The sequence below is a fragment of the Silene latifolia genome, unplaced genomic scaffold (assembly GCF_048544455.1).
Source record: "Silene latifolia isolate original U9 population unplaced genomic scaffold, ASM4854445v1 scaffold_119, whole genome shotgun sequence".
NCBI lineage: Eukaryota > Viridiplantae > Streptophyta > Magnoliopsida > Caryophyllales > Caryophyllaceae > Silene > Silene latifolia.
In genome coordinates this window covers 97,180-114,444 of record NW_027413127.1, presented here as the reverse complement: position 1 = coordinate 114,444, position 17,265 = coordinate 97,180, and the positions used below count along the sequence as shown (strand labels likewise).

The 17,265-nt window shown below is 40.8% G+C and overlaps 1 protein-coding gene across 1 annotated transcript; it reads left to right on the top strand.

Moving 5' to 3' along the window:
- Positions 1-12,969: 12,969 nt before the first annotated feature.
- On the top strand, positions 12,970-17,099 carry LOC141637567 (large ribosomal subunit protein uL4c-like). Its single transcript, XM_074447069.1, has 2 exons — positions 12,970-13,939; positions 16,799-17,099. The coding sequence occupies exons 1-2, from the start codon at positions 13,072-13,074 to the stop codon at positions 16,822-16,824; spliced, it is 894 nt and encodes a 297-aa protein (XP_074303170.1). The 5' UTR covers positions 12,970-13,071; the 3' UTR covers positions 16,825-17,099.
- The last annotated feature ends 166 nt before the right edge of the window (positions 17,100-17,265 follow it).

Genomic DNA, 17,265 nt, shown 5'->3' with positions numbered 1-17,265 from the left:
TCGTCGAACCGGTTTCTTTTTCTCCCCTGTTTTTCAATCCCGCGTCGAGCTCATTTCAGAATAAACCTGTTAGATTTCAGGAATCAACTTTGTTCCATTTCACCTCAAATAACGAGCTTTAACACATTTTTCACGATAATCCGAGTTTCGGCGAATGCTGGTTTGAGGCACACCGCCACTCCAAATGTCTTCCGGTTGTGATCAAACATTGCGTGGCCGCTTTATCTAACTCGATGAACTTTCAATGTGATTTCCGGAGAATTTTATTCGACCCCAAATTCAAAAAACGTGTATTATACATTTCAATTTCACCGTTTCGGAAGGTCGTCATTTAACCTATTTCTTTTTCTCCCTTTTTTTCAATCACGCGTCCGAGCTCATTTCAGGAATCAACCTGTTCGATGTCAGCCTCAAATAACGAGCTTTAACACATTTTTCACGATAATCCGAGTTTCGGCGAATACTGGTTTGTGGCACACCGGCAACCCCAAATGTCTTCCGTTGGTGCTCAAACTTTGCGTGGCCGCTTTATCGACCCGAGGAACTTTCTATGTGATTTCCGGATAATTTTATTCGGGACTCGGAATCCCGAAAACCGTGTATTATACACTTCAATTTCAGTTCGGAAGGTCGCAATCAGAACTGTTTTCTTTTTCTCATTGTTTTTCAATCACGCGTCCGAGCTCATTTCGGAATCAACTGTTCAATTTCAGGTATCAACTGTTCGATTTGACCTCAAATAACGAGCTTTAACACATTTTTCACGATAATCAGGAGTTTGCTAACGCCGCTTTGTGGCACACCGGGACCCCCATATGTCTTCCGTTGGTGCTAAAACTTTGCGTGGCCGCTTTATCGACACGAGGAACTTTCTATGTGATTTTCGTGAGAATTTTATTCGAGACCGGAATCCCGAAAAAACGTGTATTATACACTTCAATTTCGATCGTTCGGAAGGTCGTCATCGGAACTGTTTCTTTTTCTATCTGCTTTTCAATCACGCGTCCGAGCTTATTTTAGGAATCAACCTGTTCGATTTCAGGAATCAACATGTTCGATTTCACCTCAAATAACGAGCTTTAACACATTTTTCACGATAATCCGAGTTTCGGCGAATCTTGGTTTGTGGCACACCGGCTCCTCCAAATGTCTTCCGTTGGTGCTCAAACTTTGCGTGGCGCTTTATCCGACCCGATGAACTTTCTATGTGATTTCCGAGAATTTTATTCCGAGACCTCGGAATCCCGAAAAACCGTGTATTATACACTTCAATTTCAGCCGTTCGGAAGGTCGTATCGGAACCTGTTTCTTTTTCTCCCTGTTTTTCAATCACGCATCCGAGCTCATTTCAGGAATAAACCTGTTCGATTTCAGGAATCAACCTGTTCGATTTCAGCCTCAAATAACGAGCTTTAACACATTTTTCACGATAATCCGAAGTTTACGAATCTTTGGTTTGTGGCACACCGGCACCCCAAATGTCTTCCGTTAGTGATCAAACTTTGCGTGGCCGCTTTATCTGACCCGATAAACTTTCTATGTGATTTCCGGAAAATTTTATTCTGGGACCCCGAAATCCCGAAAAACCGTGTATTACACATTTCAATTTCAGCCGTTCGGAAGGTCGTACCGGAACCTATTTCTTTTTCTCCCTGTTTTTCAATCACGCGTCCGAGCTCATTTCAGGAATCAACCTGTTCGATTTCAATCTCAAATAACGAGCTTTAACACATTTTTCACGATAATCCGAGTTTCTGAAATCTTGGTTTGTAGCACCTCCACCCCCAAATGTCTTCCGTTGGTGCTAAAACTTTGCGTGGCCGCTTTATCTGACCCGAGGAACTTTCTATGTGATTTTCAGAGAATTTTATTCTGAGACCCCGGAATCCCGAAAAATCGTGTATTATACACTTTAATTTCAGTCGTTCGGAAGGTCGTACCGGAACCTGTTTCTTTTTCTCTCTGATTTTCAATCACGCGTCCGAGCTTATTTTAGGAATCAACCTGTTCGATTTCAGGAATAAACATGTTCGATTTCAGCCTCAAATAACGAGCTTTAACACATTTTTCACGATAATCCGAGTTTCGGCGAATGCTGGTTTGTGGCACACCGGCACCTCCAAATGTCTTCCGTTGGTGCTCAAACTTTGCGTGGCCGCTTTATCTGACCCGATGAACTTTCTATGTGATTTCCGGAGAATTTTATTCCGGGACCTCGGAATCCCGAAAAACCGTGTATTATACACTTCAATTTCAGCCGTTCGGAAGGTCGTATCGGAACCTGTTTCTTTTTCTCCCTATTTTTCAATCACGCGTCCGAGCTCATTTCAGGAATTAACCTGTTCGATTTCAGCCTCAGATAACTAGCTTTAACACATTTTTCATGATAATCCGAGTTTCGGCGAATGCTGGTTTGTGGCACACCGGCACCCCCAAATGTCTTCCGTTGGTGTACAAACTTTGCTTGGCCGCTTTATCTGACCCGAGGAACTTTCTCTGTGATTTTCGGAGAATTTTATTCCGGGACCTCAGAATCCCGAAAAACCGTGTAATATACACTTCAATTTCAGCCGTTCGGAAGGTCGTACCGGAACCTGTTTCTTTTTCTCCTTGTTTTTCAATCACGCGTCCGAGCTCATTTCAGGAATCAACCTGTTCGATTTCATGAATCAACCTGTTCGATTTCAGCCTCAAATAACGAGCTTTAACACATTTTTCACGATAATCCGTGTTTCGGCGAATGCTGGTTTGTGGCACCCTGGCACCCCCAAATGTCTTCCGTTGATGCTCAAACTTTGGGTGGCTGATTTATCTGACCCGATGAACTTTGTATGAGATATCGGGAGAATTTTATTCCGGGACCCCGGAATCCTGAAAAACCGTGTATTATATACTTCAATTTCAGCCGTTCGGAAGGTCGTACCGGAACCCGTTTCTTTTTCTCACTGTTTTTCAATCACGCGTCCGAGCTCATTTCAGGAATCAACCTGTTCGATTCCAGGAATCAACCTGTTCGATTTCAGCCTCAAATAACGAGTTTTAATACATTTTTCACGATAATCCGAGTTTCGGCGAACGCTTTTGTGGGTACACCGTCACCCCCCCCAAATGTCTTCCGTTGGTGCTCAAACTTTGCATGGCCGCTTTATCTTACCCGAGGAACTTTTTATGTGATTTCCGAGAATTTTATTCGGGACCCGAATCCTGAAACCCGTGTATTATACACTTCTTATTCAAATAGTTCGGAAGGTCGTCAAACCTATTTCTTTTTCTCCTGTTTTCAATCACGCGTCCGAGCTTAGTTCAGGAATCAACGTGTTCGATTTCAGGAATCAACCTGTCCGATTTCAGCCTCAAATAACGAGCTTTTAACACATTTTTCACGATAATCCGAGTTTCGGCGAAAGCTGGTTTGTGGCACACCAGCACCCCCAAATGTCTTCCGTTGGTGCTCAAACTTTGCGTGACCGCTTTATCTGACCCGAGGAACTTTTTATGTGATTTCCGGAGAATTTTATTCTGGGACCCCGGAATCCCGAAAAACCGTGTGTTATATACTTGATTTAGTGTTCGGAAGGTCGTCACTCGAACTGTTTCTTTTTCTCCTGTTTTCAATCACGCGTCCGAGCTCATTTAGGAATCAACCTGTTCGATTTCAGGAATCAACTGTTCGATTTCAGCCTCAAATAACGAGCTATAACACATTTTCACGATAATCCGAGTTTCTGCGAATCTTTGGTTTGTGGCACACCGGCACCCCCAAATGTCTTCCGTTGGTGCTCAAACTTTGCGTGGCAGCTTTATCTGACCCGAGGAATTTTCTATGTGATTTCCGGAGAATTTAATTCCCGGACCCCGGAATCCCGAAAAACCTTGTATTATATACACTTCAATTTCAGCCTTTCGGAAGGTCGTACCGGAACCGGTTTCTTTTTCTCCCTGTTTTTCAATCCCGCGTCCGAGCTCATTTCAGGAATAAACCTGTTCGATTTCAGGAATCAACCTGTTCCATTTCAGCCTCAAATAACGAGTTTTAACACATTTTGCACGATAATCCGAGTTTCGGCGAATGCTGGTTTGTGGCACACCGGCACCCCAAATGTCTTCCGTTGGTGATCAAACATTGCGTGGCCGCTTTATCTGACCCGATGAACTTTCTATGTGATTTCCGGAGAATTTTATTCCGGGACCCCGAAATCCCGAAAAACCGTGTATTATACATTTCAATTTCAGCCGTTCGGAAGGTCGTACCGGAACCTATTTCTTTTTCTCCCTGTTTTTCAATCACGCGTCCGAGCTCATTTCAGGAATCAACCTGTTCGATTTCAGCCTCAAATAACGAGCTTTAACACATTTTCACGATAATCCGAGTTTCGGCGAATGCTGGTTTGTGGCACACCGGCACCCCCAAATGTCTTTCGTTGGTGCTCAAACTTTGTGTGGCCGCTTTATCTGACCCGAGGAACTTTCTATGTGATTTCCGGAGAATTTTATTCGGGGACCCCGGAATTTCGAAAAACCGTGTATTATACACTTCAATTTCAGCCGTTCGGAAGGTCGTACCGTAACCTGTTTCTTTTTCACATTGTTTTTCAATCACGCGTCCGAGCTCATTTCAGGAATCAAGCCTGTTCGATTTCAGGTATCAACCTGTTCGATTTCAGCCTCAAATAACGAGCTTTAACACATTTTTCACGATAATCCGAGTTTCGGCTAACGCTGCTTTGTGGCACACCGGCACCCCCAAATGTCTTCCGTTGGTGCTAAAACTTTGCGTGGCCGCTTTATCTGACCCGAGGAACTTTCTATGTGATTTTCAGAGAATTTTATTCTGGGACCCCGGAATCCCGAAAAATCGTGTATTATACACTTCAATTTCAGCCGTTCGGAAGGTCGTACCGGAACCTGTTTCTTTTTCTCCCTGCTTTTCGATCACGTGTCTGAGCTCATTTTAGGAATCAACCTGTTCGATTTCAGGAATCAACATGTTCGATTTTAGCCTGAAATAACGAGTTTTAACACATTTTTCACGATAATCCGAGTTTCGGCGAATGCTGGTTTGTGGCACACCGGCACCCCCAAATGTCTTCCGTTGGTGCTCAAACTTTGTGTGGCCGCTTTATCTGACCCGAGGAACTTTCTATGTGATTTCCGGAGAATTTTATTCCGGGACCTCGGAATCCCGAAAAACCGTGTATTATACACTTCAATTTCAGCCGTTCGGAAGGTCGTACCGGAACCTGTTTCTTTTTCTCCTTGTTTTTCAATCCCGCGTCCGAGCTCATTTCAGGAATAAACCTGTTCGATTTCAGGAATCAACCTGTTCGATTTCAGCCTCAAATAACGAGCTTTAACACATTTTTCACGATAATCCGAGTTTCGGCGAATGCTGGTTTGTGGCACACCGGCACCCCAAATGTCTTCCGTTGGTGATCAAACATTGCGTGGCCGCTTTATCTGACCCGATGAACTTTCTATGTGATTTCCGGAAAATTTTATTCTGGGACCCCGAAATCCCGAAAAAACGTGTATTATAAATTTCAATTTCAGCCGTTCGGAAGGTCGTACCGGAACCTATTTCTTTTACTCTCTGTTTTTGAATCACGCGTCCGAGCTCATTTCAGGAATCAACCTGTTCGATTTCAGCCTCAAATAACGAGCTTTAACACATTTTTCACAATAATTCGAGTTTCGGCGAATGCTGGTTTGTGGCACACCGGCACCCCCATATGTCTTCCGTTGGTGCTCAAACTTTGCGTGGCCGCTTTATCTGACCCGAGAAACTTTCTATGTGATTTCCGGAGAATTTTATTCCGGGACCCCGGAATCCCGAAAAACCGTGTATTATACACTTCAATTTCTGCCGTTCGGAAGGTCGTACCGGAACCTGTTTCTTTTTCTCATTGTTTTTCAATCACGCGTCCGACCTCATTTCAGGAATCAACCTGTTCGATTTCAGGTATCAACCTGTTCGATTTCAGCCCAAATAACGAGCTTTAACTCATTATTCACGATAATCAGAGTTTCGGCGAACGCTGCTTTGTGGCACACCGGCACCCCCAAATGTCTTCCGTTGGTGCATAAACTTTGTGTGGCCGATTTATCTGACCCGGGGAACTTTCTATGTGATTTTCAAAGAATTTTATTCCGGGACCCCGGAATCCCGAAAAATCGTGTATTATATATATAAACTTCAATTTGAGCCGTTCGGAAGGTCGTACCGGAACTTGTTTCTTTATCTCTTTGTTTTTCAATCACGCGTCCGAGCTTATTTCATGAATCAACCTGTTCGATTTCAGCCTCAAATAACGAGCTTTAACACATTTTTCACGATAATCCGAGTTTCGGCGAATGCTGGTTTGTGGCACACCGGCACCCCCAAATGTCTTCCGTTGGTGCTCAAGCTTTGCGTGGCCAATTATCTGACCCAAGGAATTTTCTATGTGATTTCCGGAGAATTTTATTCCCGGACCCCGGAATCCCGAAAAACCGTGTATTATATAAACTTCAATTTCAGCCGTCCGGAAGGTCGTACCGGAACCTGTTTCTTTTTCTCCCTATTTTTTAATCACGCGTCCGAGCTCATTTCTGGAATCAACCTGTTCGATTTCAGCCTCAAATAACTAGCTTTAGCACATTTTTCACGATAATCCAAGTTTCGGCGAATCTTTGGTGTGCTTGGCACACCGCACCCCAAATGTCTTCCGTTGGTGCTCAAACTTTGCGTGGCGCTTTATCTGACCCGATGAACTTTCTATGTGATTTCCGGAGAATTTTATTCCGGATCTCGAATCCGAAAATCCGTGTATTATACACTTCAATTTCGGCCGTTCGGAAGGTCGTTCGGAACCTGTTTGTTTTTCTCTCTGTTTTTCAATCACGCGTCCGAGCTCATTTCAGAATCAACCTTGTTCGATTTTAGGAATCAACTTGTTCGATTTCGGCCTCAAATAACGAGCTTTAACACATTTTCACGATAATCAGAGTTTCGCGAATCTTTGGTTTGTGGCACACCGCACCCCAAATGTCTAACGTTGATGCTCAAACTTTGGGTGGCCGCTTTATCGACCGATGAACTTTGTATGTGATATCCGGAGAATTTTATTCGGACCGGAATCTGAAAAAACCGTGTATTATATACTTCACTTTACGCCGTTCGGAAGGTCGTCTGGAACCGTTTCTTTTTCTCCTTTGTTTTTTAAATCACGCGTCCGAGCTCATTTCAGGAATCAACCTGTTCGATTTCAGGAATCAACGTGTTCGATTTCAGCCTCAAATAACGAGTTTTAACACATTTTTCACGATATTCCGAGTTTCGGCGAACGCTGGTTTGTGGCACACCGTCACCCCCAAATGTCTTCCGTTGGTGCTCAAACTTTGCATGGCTGTTTTATCTGACCCGAGGAACTTTTTATGTGATTTCCGGAGAATTTTATTCCGGGACCCCGAAATCCTGAAAAACCGTGTATTATACACTTCATATTCAGCCGTTGAAAAATAGGCTCGGACGCGTGATTGAAAAATAGGGAGAAAAAGAAACAGAGTTCGGTACGACTTGCCGAACGGCTCAATTTGAAGTGTATAATACACGGTTTTTCGGGATTCCATGGTCCCGGAACAAAATTCTCCGTAAAGAACATAAAAAGTTCCTCGGGTCAGATAAAACGGCCACGCAAATTTTGAGTACCAACGGATGACATTTGGGGGTGCCGGTATGCCATAAGCCATCATTCATCGAACCTCGGATAATCGTGAAAAATCTATTAATGTTCGTTATTTGAGGCTGAAATCGAACAGGTTAACTCTTAAAATGAGCTCGGACGCGTGAATGAAAAACAGGGAGAAAAAGAAACAGGGTCCGGTATGACCTCCCGAACGGCTCAAATTGAAGTGTATAATACACGGTTTTTTGGTATTCCAGGTTCCCGGAATAAAATTCTCGGGAAATCGCATAGAAAGCTCCTCGGGTCAGATAAAGCGGCCACGCAAAATTTGAGCAGCAACGGAAGACATTTGGGGTGCCGGTATGCCATAAACCAGCATTCGTCGAATCTCGGATAATCGTGAAAAATCTATTTATGCTCGTTATTTAACGCTAAAATCGAATAGGTTAACTCCTTAAATGAGCTCGGATGCGTGATTGAAAAACAGGGAGAAAAAGAAACAGGGTCCGGTACGACCTCCCGAACGGCTCAAATTGAAGTGTATAATACATTGTTTTTCGGGACTCCAGGGTCCCGGAACAAAATTCTCCGGAAATCACATTGAAAGTTCCTAGGGTCAGATAAAGCGACCACGCAAATTTTGAGTACCAACGGAAGACATTTGGGGGTGGCGGTATGCCATAAACCATCATTCGTCGAACCTCGGATAATCGTGAAAAATCTATTAATGCTCGTTATTTGAGGTTGAAATCGAATAGGTTAACTCCTGAAATGAGCTCGGACGCGTGATTGAAAAACAGGGAGGAAAAAAACAGGGTCCGGTACGACCTCCAGAACGACTCAAATTGAAATGTATAATACACGGTTTTTCGGGATTCTAGGGTCTCGGAACAAAATTTTCCGGAAATCACATAGAAAGTTCCTCGGGTCAGATAATGCGACCACGCAAAATTTGAGTACCAACGGAAGAAATTTGGGGGTGCCGGTATGCCATAAACCAGCATTCGTCGAACCTCGGATAATCGTGAAAAATCTATTAATGCTCGTTATTTGAGGCTGAAATCGAATAGGTTAACTCCTGAAATAAGCACGGACGTGTCATTGAAAAATAGGGAGAAAAAGAAACTGGGTCTGGTACGACCTCCCGAACGGCTCAAATTGAAATGTATAATACACGGTTTTTCGGGATTCAAGGGTCTCGGAACAAAATTTTCCTGAAATCACATAGGAAGTTCCTCGGGTCAGATAAAGCGCCACGCAAAATTTGAGTACCAACGGAAGACACAATAAATGCCAATATGCCATAAACCAAAGGCATTCGTCGAACCTCGGATAATCGTGAAAAATCTGTTAATGCTCGTTATTTGAGGCTCAAATCGAATAGGTTAACTCTGAAATGAGCTCGGACGCGTGATTGAAAAACAGGGAGAAAAGAAAACGGGTCCGTACGATCTCCCGAACGGCTCAAATTGAAGTGTAATATACACGGTTTTCGGGGGTTACAGGGTCCCGAAACAAAAACGCCCGTAAATCACATAGAAAAGTCCTCGGGTCAGATACAGCGGCCACAGAAATTTTGTAGAGTAACATAGAACATTTGTGAGTGCCGGTATACAATTAACCAATCTAGAGTGAAAGTCGGATACACGTTAAAAATGGATTAATCTTTGTTATTTGGTGCTGAAATCGAATAAGACAACTCCTGAAGAGACGTTGGACACATGCAAGAAAAAACGGGAGAGAAAGAAACTTGACCCAACGCGATCTCCTGAACAGCTCAAATTGAATTGTACTTCCTCCATTCAACTCCACTCTACCTATTTGCATTTTGCACAAATATTAAGAAGGGTGGGGTTGGGTGGAAAATATTGTAAATAAATAATGAGGTATAATGTAATTAAGTGGGGTATGAGTGGAAAATGGTGGAGTTTGATGTAGAAGTAGTGGGGTATGAGTGGCAAATATTGTAAATAAGTAATGGGGTATGAGGACAAAATGGTCATTTGACATTCCTTTTTAGGAAATAGGTAGAGTGGAATTGAATGGATGAAAAAGGAAAGATGGTAGAGTGGAGTTGAATGGAGGAAGTATATAATACACGATTTTCAGGATTATAGGATTCCGGAACAAAAATGCCCTTAAATCACGCGGACGGTTCCTCGGGTTAGATAAAGCGTACACTGGAATTTTGGAGTGAAACAGAGGACATTTTAGGGTTCCAGTATGCAATAAACTAAACTCAGGCGAAAGTTGGAAACTCGTTAAAAATGGATTAATACTTGTTATTTGCAGCAAAAATCGATTAAGGCAACTTCTAAAGAGACCTAAGACACGTGTTAGAAAACCGGAAGAGAAAGAAACATGACCCGAAATGACCTCCCGAACGGGTGAAATTGAAGTGTATAATACACGGTTTTCGAGATTATAGGTCCCGGAACAAAATGCTCGTAAATCACACAGATGGTTCCTCATGTCAGATAAAGCGTCCACAAAAACTTTGGGGAGTAACAGAAGATATTTTAGGTTGCCGTTATACAATAAACGAATCTCGGTCTAAAGTTGGATACTCGTTAAAAATGTATTAATAATTGTTATTTGGAGCAAAAATCGAATAAGGCAACTTCTGAAGAGACCTCGGACACGTGCTAGAAGAACCGCGAGAGAAACAAACATGACCCGATTCGACCTCCCGAACGGCTGAAAATCAAGTGTAGTACACGATTTTCAGGATTACAGGGTCCTGGAACAAAAATTCCCGTAAATTACACGTACGGGCATACAGATTCTTTCCGGAACAACCAAAATCTGCAATGTGTTTAAAGAACCAACTCGCTTGATCATATCCGAGAAGCGATTCTTTCCTAAATACGGTGGATATACAGACAAGTACATAAGCTAACATTTGCGTATTTGAACTCGTGTTAATTTTCCAACTGGTATAGGTCAATAACGATTTAAACAAATAAATTCGTTTCATTATTATTAATATCAAATCAAAATTCAAAAACATTTAAAGCAGTCTAATTTCAAACAAAACGTAAAGAAATGACTCAACCAACTAAATAAGAAAAATGTAACGAAATAATCGGGACGATAGAAGTACCCTCCACTTCCTATAGGCGAGATTGAAACAGTACTTAAAAAACTATAGAAATGTATGTAAATTCGTATTTAAGACGGGCTTAGTATTTTCCTTTACTAGTATTTATATGATAAAAAATGAGCTAATGATTTTGTATCACACTAGTGCCGATAAATTATTTACCATTATCGGCGTTCTAAGTCAATGTTTTTGAGCCTTAAGAACAACAAATATCAAATCAATTACAACACTACAACAACATACAATGAACACCGCACTAAAATATATTATTACACTACTAAAAATTGTGCATTTAGTTTGTATGAGTCACCTCAAGCAGTAGGTTCATAAAAGCTACATTAGGTTACTACTTCTTAATTGATAATACTCGAAAAAATCACATAATTCTATACGAAAATTTTGATAATAAATACACAAAGTATCTAACTTCATAATGGGGATTCTAAACTTATTTCAAGAGGAAAAATATTTAGACTGTATCGGTCCGAAAGCTCGCTTTAAGCCCGGACGGGCCGGGTTTGGGCCAATAAAATAGGCCCGCGCTTGTAGCCCGGCTTGACCCGCACACTTGGGCTTAATTTAGTGCTTGGGCCAAGCCCAAACCCGGCCCGGCCCATGCTGCAACCGGAAGAGTGTGCCATCCCTTTCCTATAGGCTAGAGCAACCAGAATTCATCACCATACACAAAATTAGACACTAAGTCTTCCAACACAACGACTTGAACCATCTAACCTCGAACAATTTTTAACGTAAACAATGCAATCATCCAAGGCTTCCCTTGAATGTGCTTCTAATGGATCTGTCGGTACTGTGACTCTCCCTGCACACGGTTTTTGTTTCTTAGACGGATTAGTCCCTTTAGAGGAGGAGACTAGTCCATAAGCATTTCTGATGGTTTTCCCGAAATGCTTCAGAAATCGGATAGGTGAGGAACGACTCTTAGTTTTTGCAGATAAACACGTTTTCTGACTAGCATTCGGATTACCAGGCATCTCAACCGGAAATATGTACTCATATTTTCTCAACATCTGAACATACCCGAGAGAGCTAATCGCCTGATTTCGGATTTTTTTTTTTTTTTATATGAAGAATTTAGGCAATACAAGCTGGCATCCAGCACATAATTTACAAAATGCATTAGACATATACAGAAAACTATCTGAAGAAAATACACCCTTAAATGCTTAGTCAGTCAATTTTGGATCATATAGGCTCTGTCTCCTGATTTTACGTTAAAAATTCTCATATGAGACCGTCTCATGATGGTTCAGTAACTCTTTTAGTTAGGGGTTAAGTTTTACACGTGTCAGATTTATAGTTATATACTTATATTGGTTGGTCTAATGTCGTATTAACAAAAAAACCGTCTTTCAAGAGATTTATAGTTAAGTATAGATTGTGTACTTTGCTGCAGGCAAAGTTTGCATTTTCATAGTCCCTCCGTCTTAACCAATACACTAAAACCGCTTCAGTAAAATCTGCAACGTGTTTAAAGAACCAACTGGCTCATATCCGAGAAACAGATTCTTTCCGGAATACAGTGGACATACAGTGGAGTACATAAGCTAACATTTGCGTATTTAAACTCGTGTTAATTTTCCAACTGGTATAGGTCAATAACGATTTAAACAAACAAATTTGTGTCACTGTTATTAATATCAAGTTAAAATTCAAAAATATTCAAAGCAGTCTAAATTCAAACGAAGACATAAAGAAATGACTCAACCAACTAAACAAGAAAAATGTAACGAAATGATCTGGACGATAGAAGTACCCTTCACTTCCTATAGGCGAGATTGAAACCGTACTTAAAAAACTATAGAAATGTATATAAATTTGTATTTAAGACAGGCATATCGTCCTTTTTTTTATTAAAAAAAAATTAAACAAATAAATGGGAGAATATTTGGTCCAAGGATTAGCAAAAAAAAATTTGTCCTACCCCTCTAAATGGGATACTCGGCCGGCCTTCAGGTCACTTTTTACGCGATCTCCAGTGAGATAGTTTAACCATAATTTTCGAAATTTTACCATCAATTTTTACAATTATAAATATTACTCTGTAAATCGTAATTATCTATCAAATATTTACATAACAATTTGGAAAATCTTTAAAATACAAAAGAAAACAGTATTATAATTTAACCTGTTTTATATTTAAAACGAATAAATCCATTTCCGTCCCAATATATCCATTCTCAAGTCTCAAACGGATAAGCGTGAAGGGATAAAATAGAGAACACCACACCATTACTCTCACTCACTCTCTCTATCTTCAACTTCCGACCTTCAAAACCTTCAACAATGGCGACATCAACTTCAACACCATCTCTCTCCTTCTTCTCTTCTTCTCTCTTCACCACAACAAAACCCAATTCCTTCTCCTTCAAACCCAATTCTCTCTCCCTCAAAAAACCCCAAAATACCCTCACATTTTCCGTAAATTCCCAACTTACCCCTCTCCCAATCCTCGACTTTTCCGGCGAAAAAATCGGCGAAACTTTCCTCAACCTCAAGACCGCGCCGCCGGAAACCGCTCGCGCTGTTGTCCACCGTGCCGTCGTTCATCATTTACAAAACCGCCGTCGCGGAACCGCTTCGACGCTAACCCGTGCTGAGGTTCGCGGAGGGGGTGTTAAACCCTTTCCGCAGAAGAAAACGGGTAGGGCCCGCCGTGGGTCGCAGCGTACTCCGCTGCGACCCGGTGGTGGGGTTGTGTTTGGGCCAAAGCCCAAAGACTGGTCTATTAAAATGAATAAAAAGGAAAAAAGACTTGCATTGTCGACCGCGCTACAGAGCGCGGTCGAGAGCGCAGGGGCGGGGGTGGTAGTAGAGGGGTTAGGGTCGGGTTTTGAGAAGCCGAAAACGAGTGAATTTATTGGGGCGATGAAGCGGTGGGGATTGGATCCGAAAGAGAAAGCGGTTTTTTTTATGATGGAGGTTGAGGAGAATGTGGAGAAGAGTGGGAGGAATATTGGGACGGTTAGGATGCTTACGCCGAGAAGTTTGAATATTTATGATGTATTGAATTCGGATAAGTTGGTGTTTAGTAAGGATGCTGTTGATTATTTGAATGCTATGTATGGGGCGGATTACGAGGGTGAGGATGATGATGAGGAGGATGAAGATGAAGAGGGGTTTGAGGAGGTTGAGGGTGATGTTGGTGATGAAGGTATAAATTTAGTTTAGTTTAGTTGTTGCTTGATTTGATTTGATTTGATTTTGGTTGTGTTGCATTTGTTGATATTGTTGGTCTTTGATGATTTTGACTGGTTTGGAATTGAATTGTCGCGATTAGTAATTCTTATACAATTAGTCTCACTATAGACGGATAAATCCGTCTAAAGTGAAAGACGGGTCAAATATGCTTAAAGTGGTGACATTTTTGGGCTCCACCATGCAGCTTGTTGTTTGTTTTAGGCTTAAAGTGGGTGGATATTTGGCCCGTCTATAACTATAGACGGATATCTCCCGTCTATATTGAGAATTTGTGATTCTTATATGAGATGGTCTTTGGTGTGATTGTGTTAGTATGTTGGAGAATTTGAATGGATGGTTAGTTTTGATTGTTCCAAGGTAGCAATTTTCGCGAAATTTGAGTGGGGTAAGACGAGTTCGAAGTTTGAACCGAGTGTTAATTGTCACCACTCAAAAAACTTGCCATCTAGAGCTTTACCAATTGAGCTAGTGTTGCTAACCTACTAGGTTTCTATGGTAGTCGTGTGTTTTGATTTGACGAGTTTTGGTGCTGGCAAATTGTAGATAGAAGTATAATGAGTGATCGTAAAGATAGATTGTAGAGCTGAGGAATGGATTGAAAATGTGTGAAGTTGAGCTTGCATTTTAGGATACAAATAATTTATTGTTAATTTGATATGTTGTTATAAGAGTCTCGTATCCTGTAATGTTCATGTATAAAGGAGTTAAAGAGCGTTTATTTGATGCAAAGGTATAGTCTTTTGGATGTTTTCAGTGAAGGCATGAGCGCTATCAAAATGTTTAAGCCTGGATTGCTGTAGTTGTTTGGTGGAAGTAATGATAGTATTACCCAACAGAACTTTGCAGAGAAAAAGTTAGCGGCCATAAGTTTGAGGTTTATTGTTTTTGATTGGGTGATGGTAAGGAATTGTGGTGAGGAAAACATTGAGAGTGCATATTTGTTTAGCTCAAGTTTCGACTTTTTAAGTGATCAAATTGGTATATAAGTTTCTTCCTCATGCCCCTAGGACACTTCTTTAAAACTAATGAATGTGCTTGAATAAGAGGGGCAAGGAGTTGAAATATTTCCTGAAAATAGATGATTGATTATGTGACGAATGGTGTCCAAGTGTGTGCCTAAATGAGACACGATCATTTGTTTATTGGAAAGGTATTGACTTATGAGCACTTCAAATGCTTCCCCCGTGGGGTGGGTTTTGGAAATGGGTAAAATTTGTGTGGACGCGATCTTAGGAGGTAGAGTGGCGGTCTTATCAAGGATAAATGGATTTCTTTTGCTAAATTTCCATGCTTAGGCATGAACTTCTATTTGCATATTGCTTTGTCGACTTATCTCTCTGGAGAGGTGCATTGGGGGTTGTCTGGTAAAGATTTTGGACCGTAACGGCTTTAACTTGTCTAGATATATGATATGGTCTGTCTCTTGTGTGATTGTGTTGAAATGTTGGGAAATCTTACCATCATGAAACTGTAGACGGGTTTTGAACGCTCGTCTTAAGTACCACCACTCCAAGACTTACCATTGTTACCATTTTAGCTAGTGTTGCTAGTTTTCGATAGGAATCTTGTGTTTTTATTTTGATGAAGTTTTGGTGCTGGAAACTGTATATAAAATCATAGAAATAATGAGTGATAAAGATAGATTGTCAAGGTGAGGAATGGATTGAAAACGTATGCTGTTGAGCTTGAGTTTTGATTATGTGACAAAGTTCGGTATGACTTATGAGTAATCTGGTAGTATTATGCTGTGTAAGCAGAGCCCCGAGTCTTGTAATGGATGTCACATATAGAGGAATTTAAGAGCGTTTATTTGATGCAAAGGTATAATCTTTTGTGATCCATTCAGTTCTGGATTGATAGTATTACCTTAACTGAACTTTGCGTAGAAAAATTTAGCGGTCATAAGTTTGAGGTTCATCATTTGGTTTAGACTTTAGATTGGCTGGTGTTAAGGACTTAAGGTGAGGAAACATAGAAAGTGCATAATGTTTAGCTAAAGTTCCGATTTTTAAGTGAGAATGTTTTATATAAGCCTTTTTTTCCTGCCCAAAAGACGCCTCTTTAGAAAGAGAGCAAGGATTTGGAATTTCTGATGATTATGTGACGTATGATGTCCAAGTGCATACCTAAATGAGATATGATCTTTTGTCTATTGGAAAGGTATGAGCACTTTTAATGATTCCGCTATGGGTCGAGTTTTTAAAATTACAAAAAATTGCGTTGGCGTGATCTAGGGAAGTACAGTGTGGTCTTATCATTTTATCAACCCTAAATGAAATACTTCTTGCTAAATTTCCATGTAGAGGCATAAACTTCTATTTTCATATTGCTTTAGCAACGACTTATTTCTTCGGAGAGTTGGCTGTAACAGCTTTAATTTGTCTAGATATCTATTGAATGACTGCATTTTTTCCCTTGAACATTACTGATTGCAGCTCTGCCTTTTAGACGAGCAAATATCATGACTTGAATTCAAACACGTCAAATAGATTTAGCTCGTGGATCTCTTCACACCATAAAAACTGCTAATTGCTAAGATATGTATCAATTCTAGTTTGGCATATCTGACTGCACTGTCGTCGCAACTTTTTTTTTTTTTTTTTTTTTTTTGACAATCGTGTTATCGAGATCTACAGCTTAATAACACGCTTAGCTAACCTATGAGCGGCTTTATTACAAATTCTAGGAACATAAGCAAAAGAAATACAATGAAAATTTGCCGCTAGATCAGAGATGTTGTCAATAGTATTCCTAGTCCAATGTACTGTAGAACATTGAGTAATAGTTTTCTGACCTTTTGGTTCTTTGGCAGACGAGACCCCAGAAGCGGCTGCGTAGACAAGCAGGCTGAAAGATTTTTGGCTGAGCATTCCCTTGTTAACTGTAAGGAGATGACCAAGACCTCACATACTGATGCTGCCACGACCCGCTTACTAATGCTGCCATCTTTTTTGTACACCATTGTAATCTATGGCTTCTTGAGTAGGATTTTTTCATTGTAAAATTATCTTTATATTTAATCACCGAAATGTGTGTTTTCCTTGTTCTGTAGTATTCTATGAAGAATTGCTCCCTTTGTGGCTTCGTCCCAGTTATTTGGTTACCTTTTTTTTTTGTCAAGTGTATTTAATCAGAGATAATCATAACAAAAGTTTGAGACGAAGGAAGTATTTTACTTGACGTTTCTTCCAACTCGACACAATAGTTTGACAGTTTGTCATTTTATGTCGAATTTTGAAGCCTGTAGTCTACGAGCTCTTTATTTCAAGTTGACAATTG

What these genes read in the sequence shown, in the direction of transcription:
- LOC141637567 (XM_074447069.1), top strand. Translation starts at nt 13,072, where the DNA reads ATGGCGACATCAACTTCAACACCATCTCTCTCCTTCTTCTCTTCTTCT. An exon ending in GGGTGATGTTGGTGATGAAG is followed by an intron (nt 13,940 to 16,798) that starts GTATAAATTTAG and finishes GTTCTTTGGCAG; the next exon opens with ACGAGACCCCAGAAGCGGCT.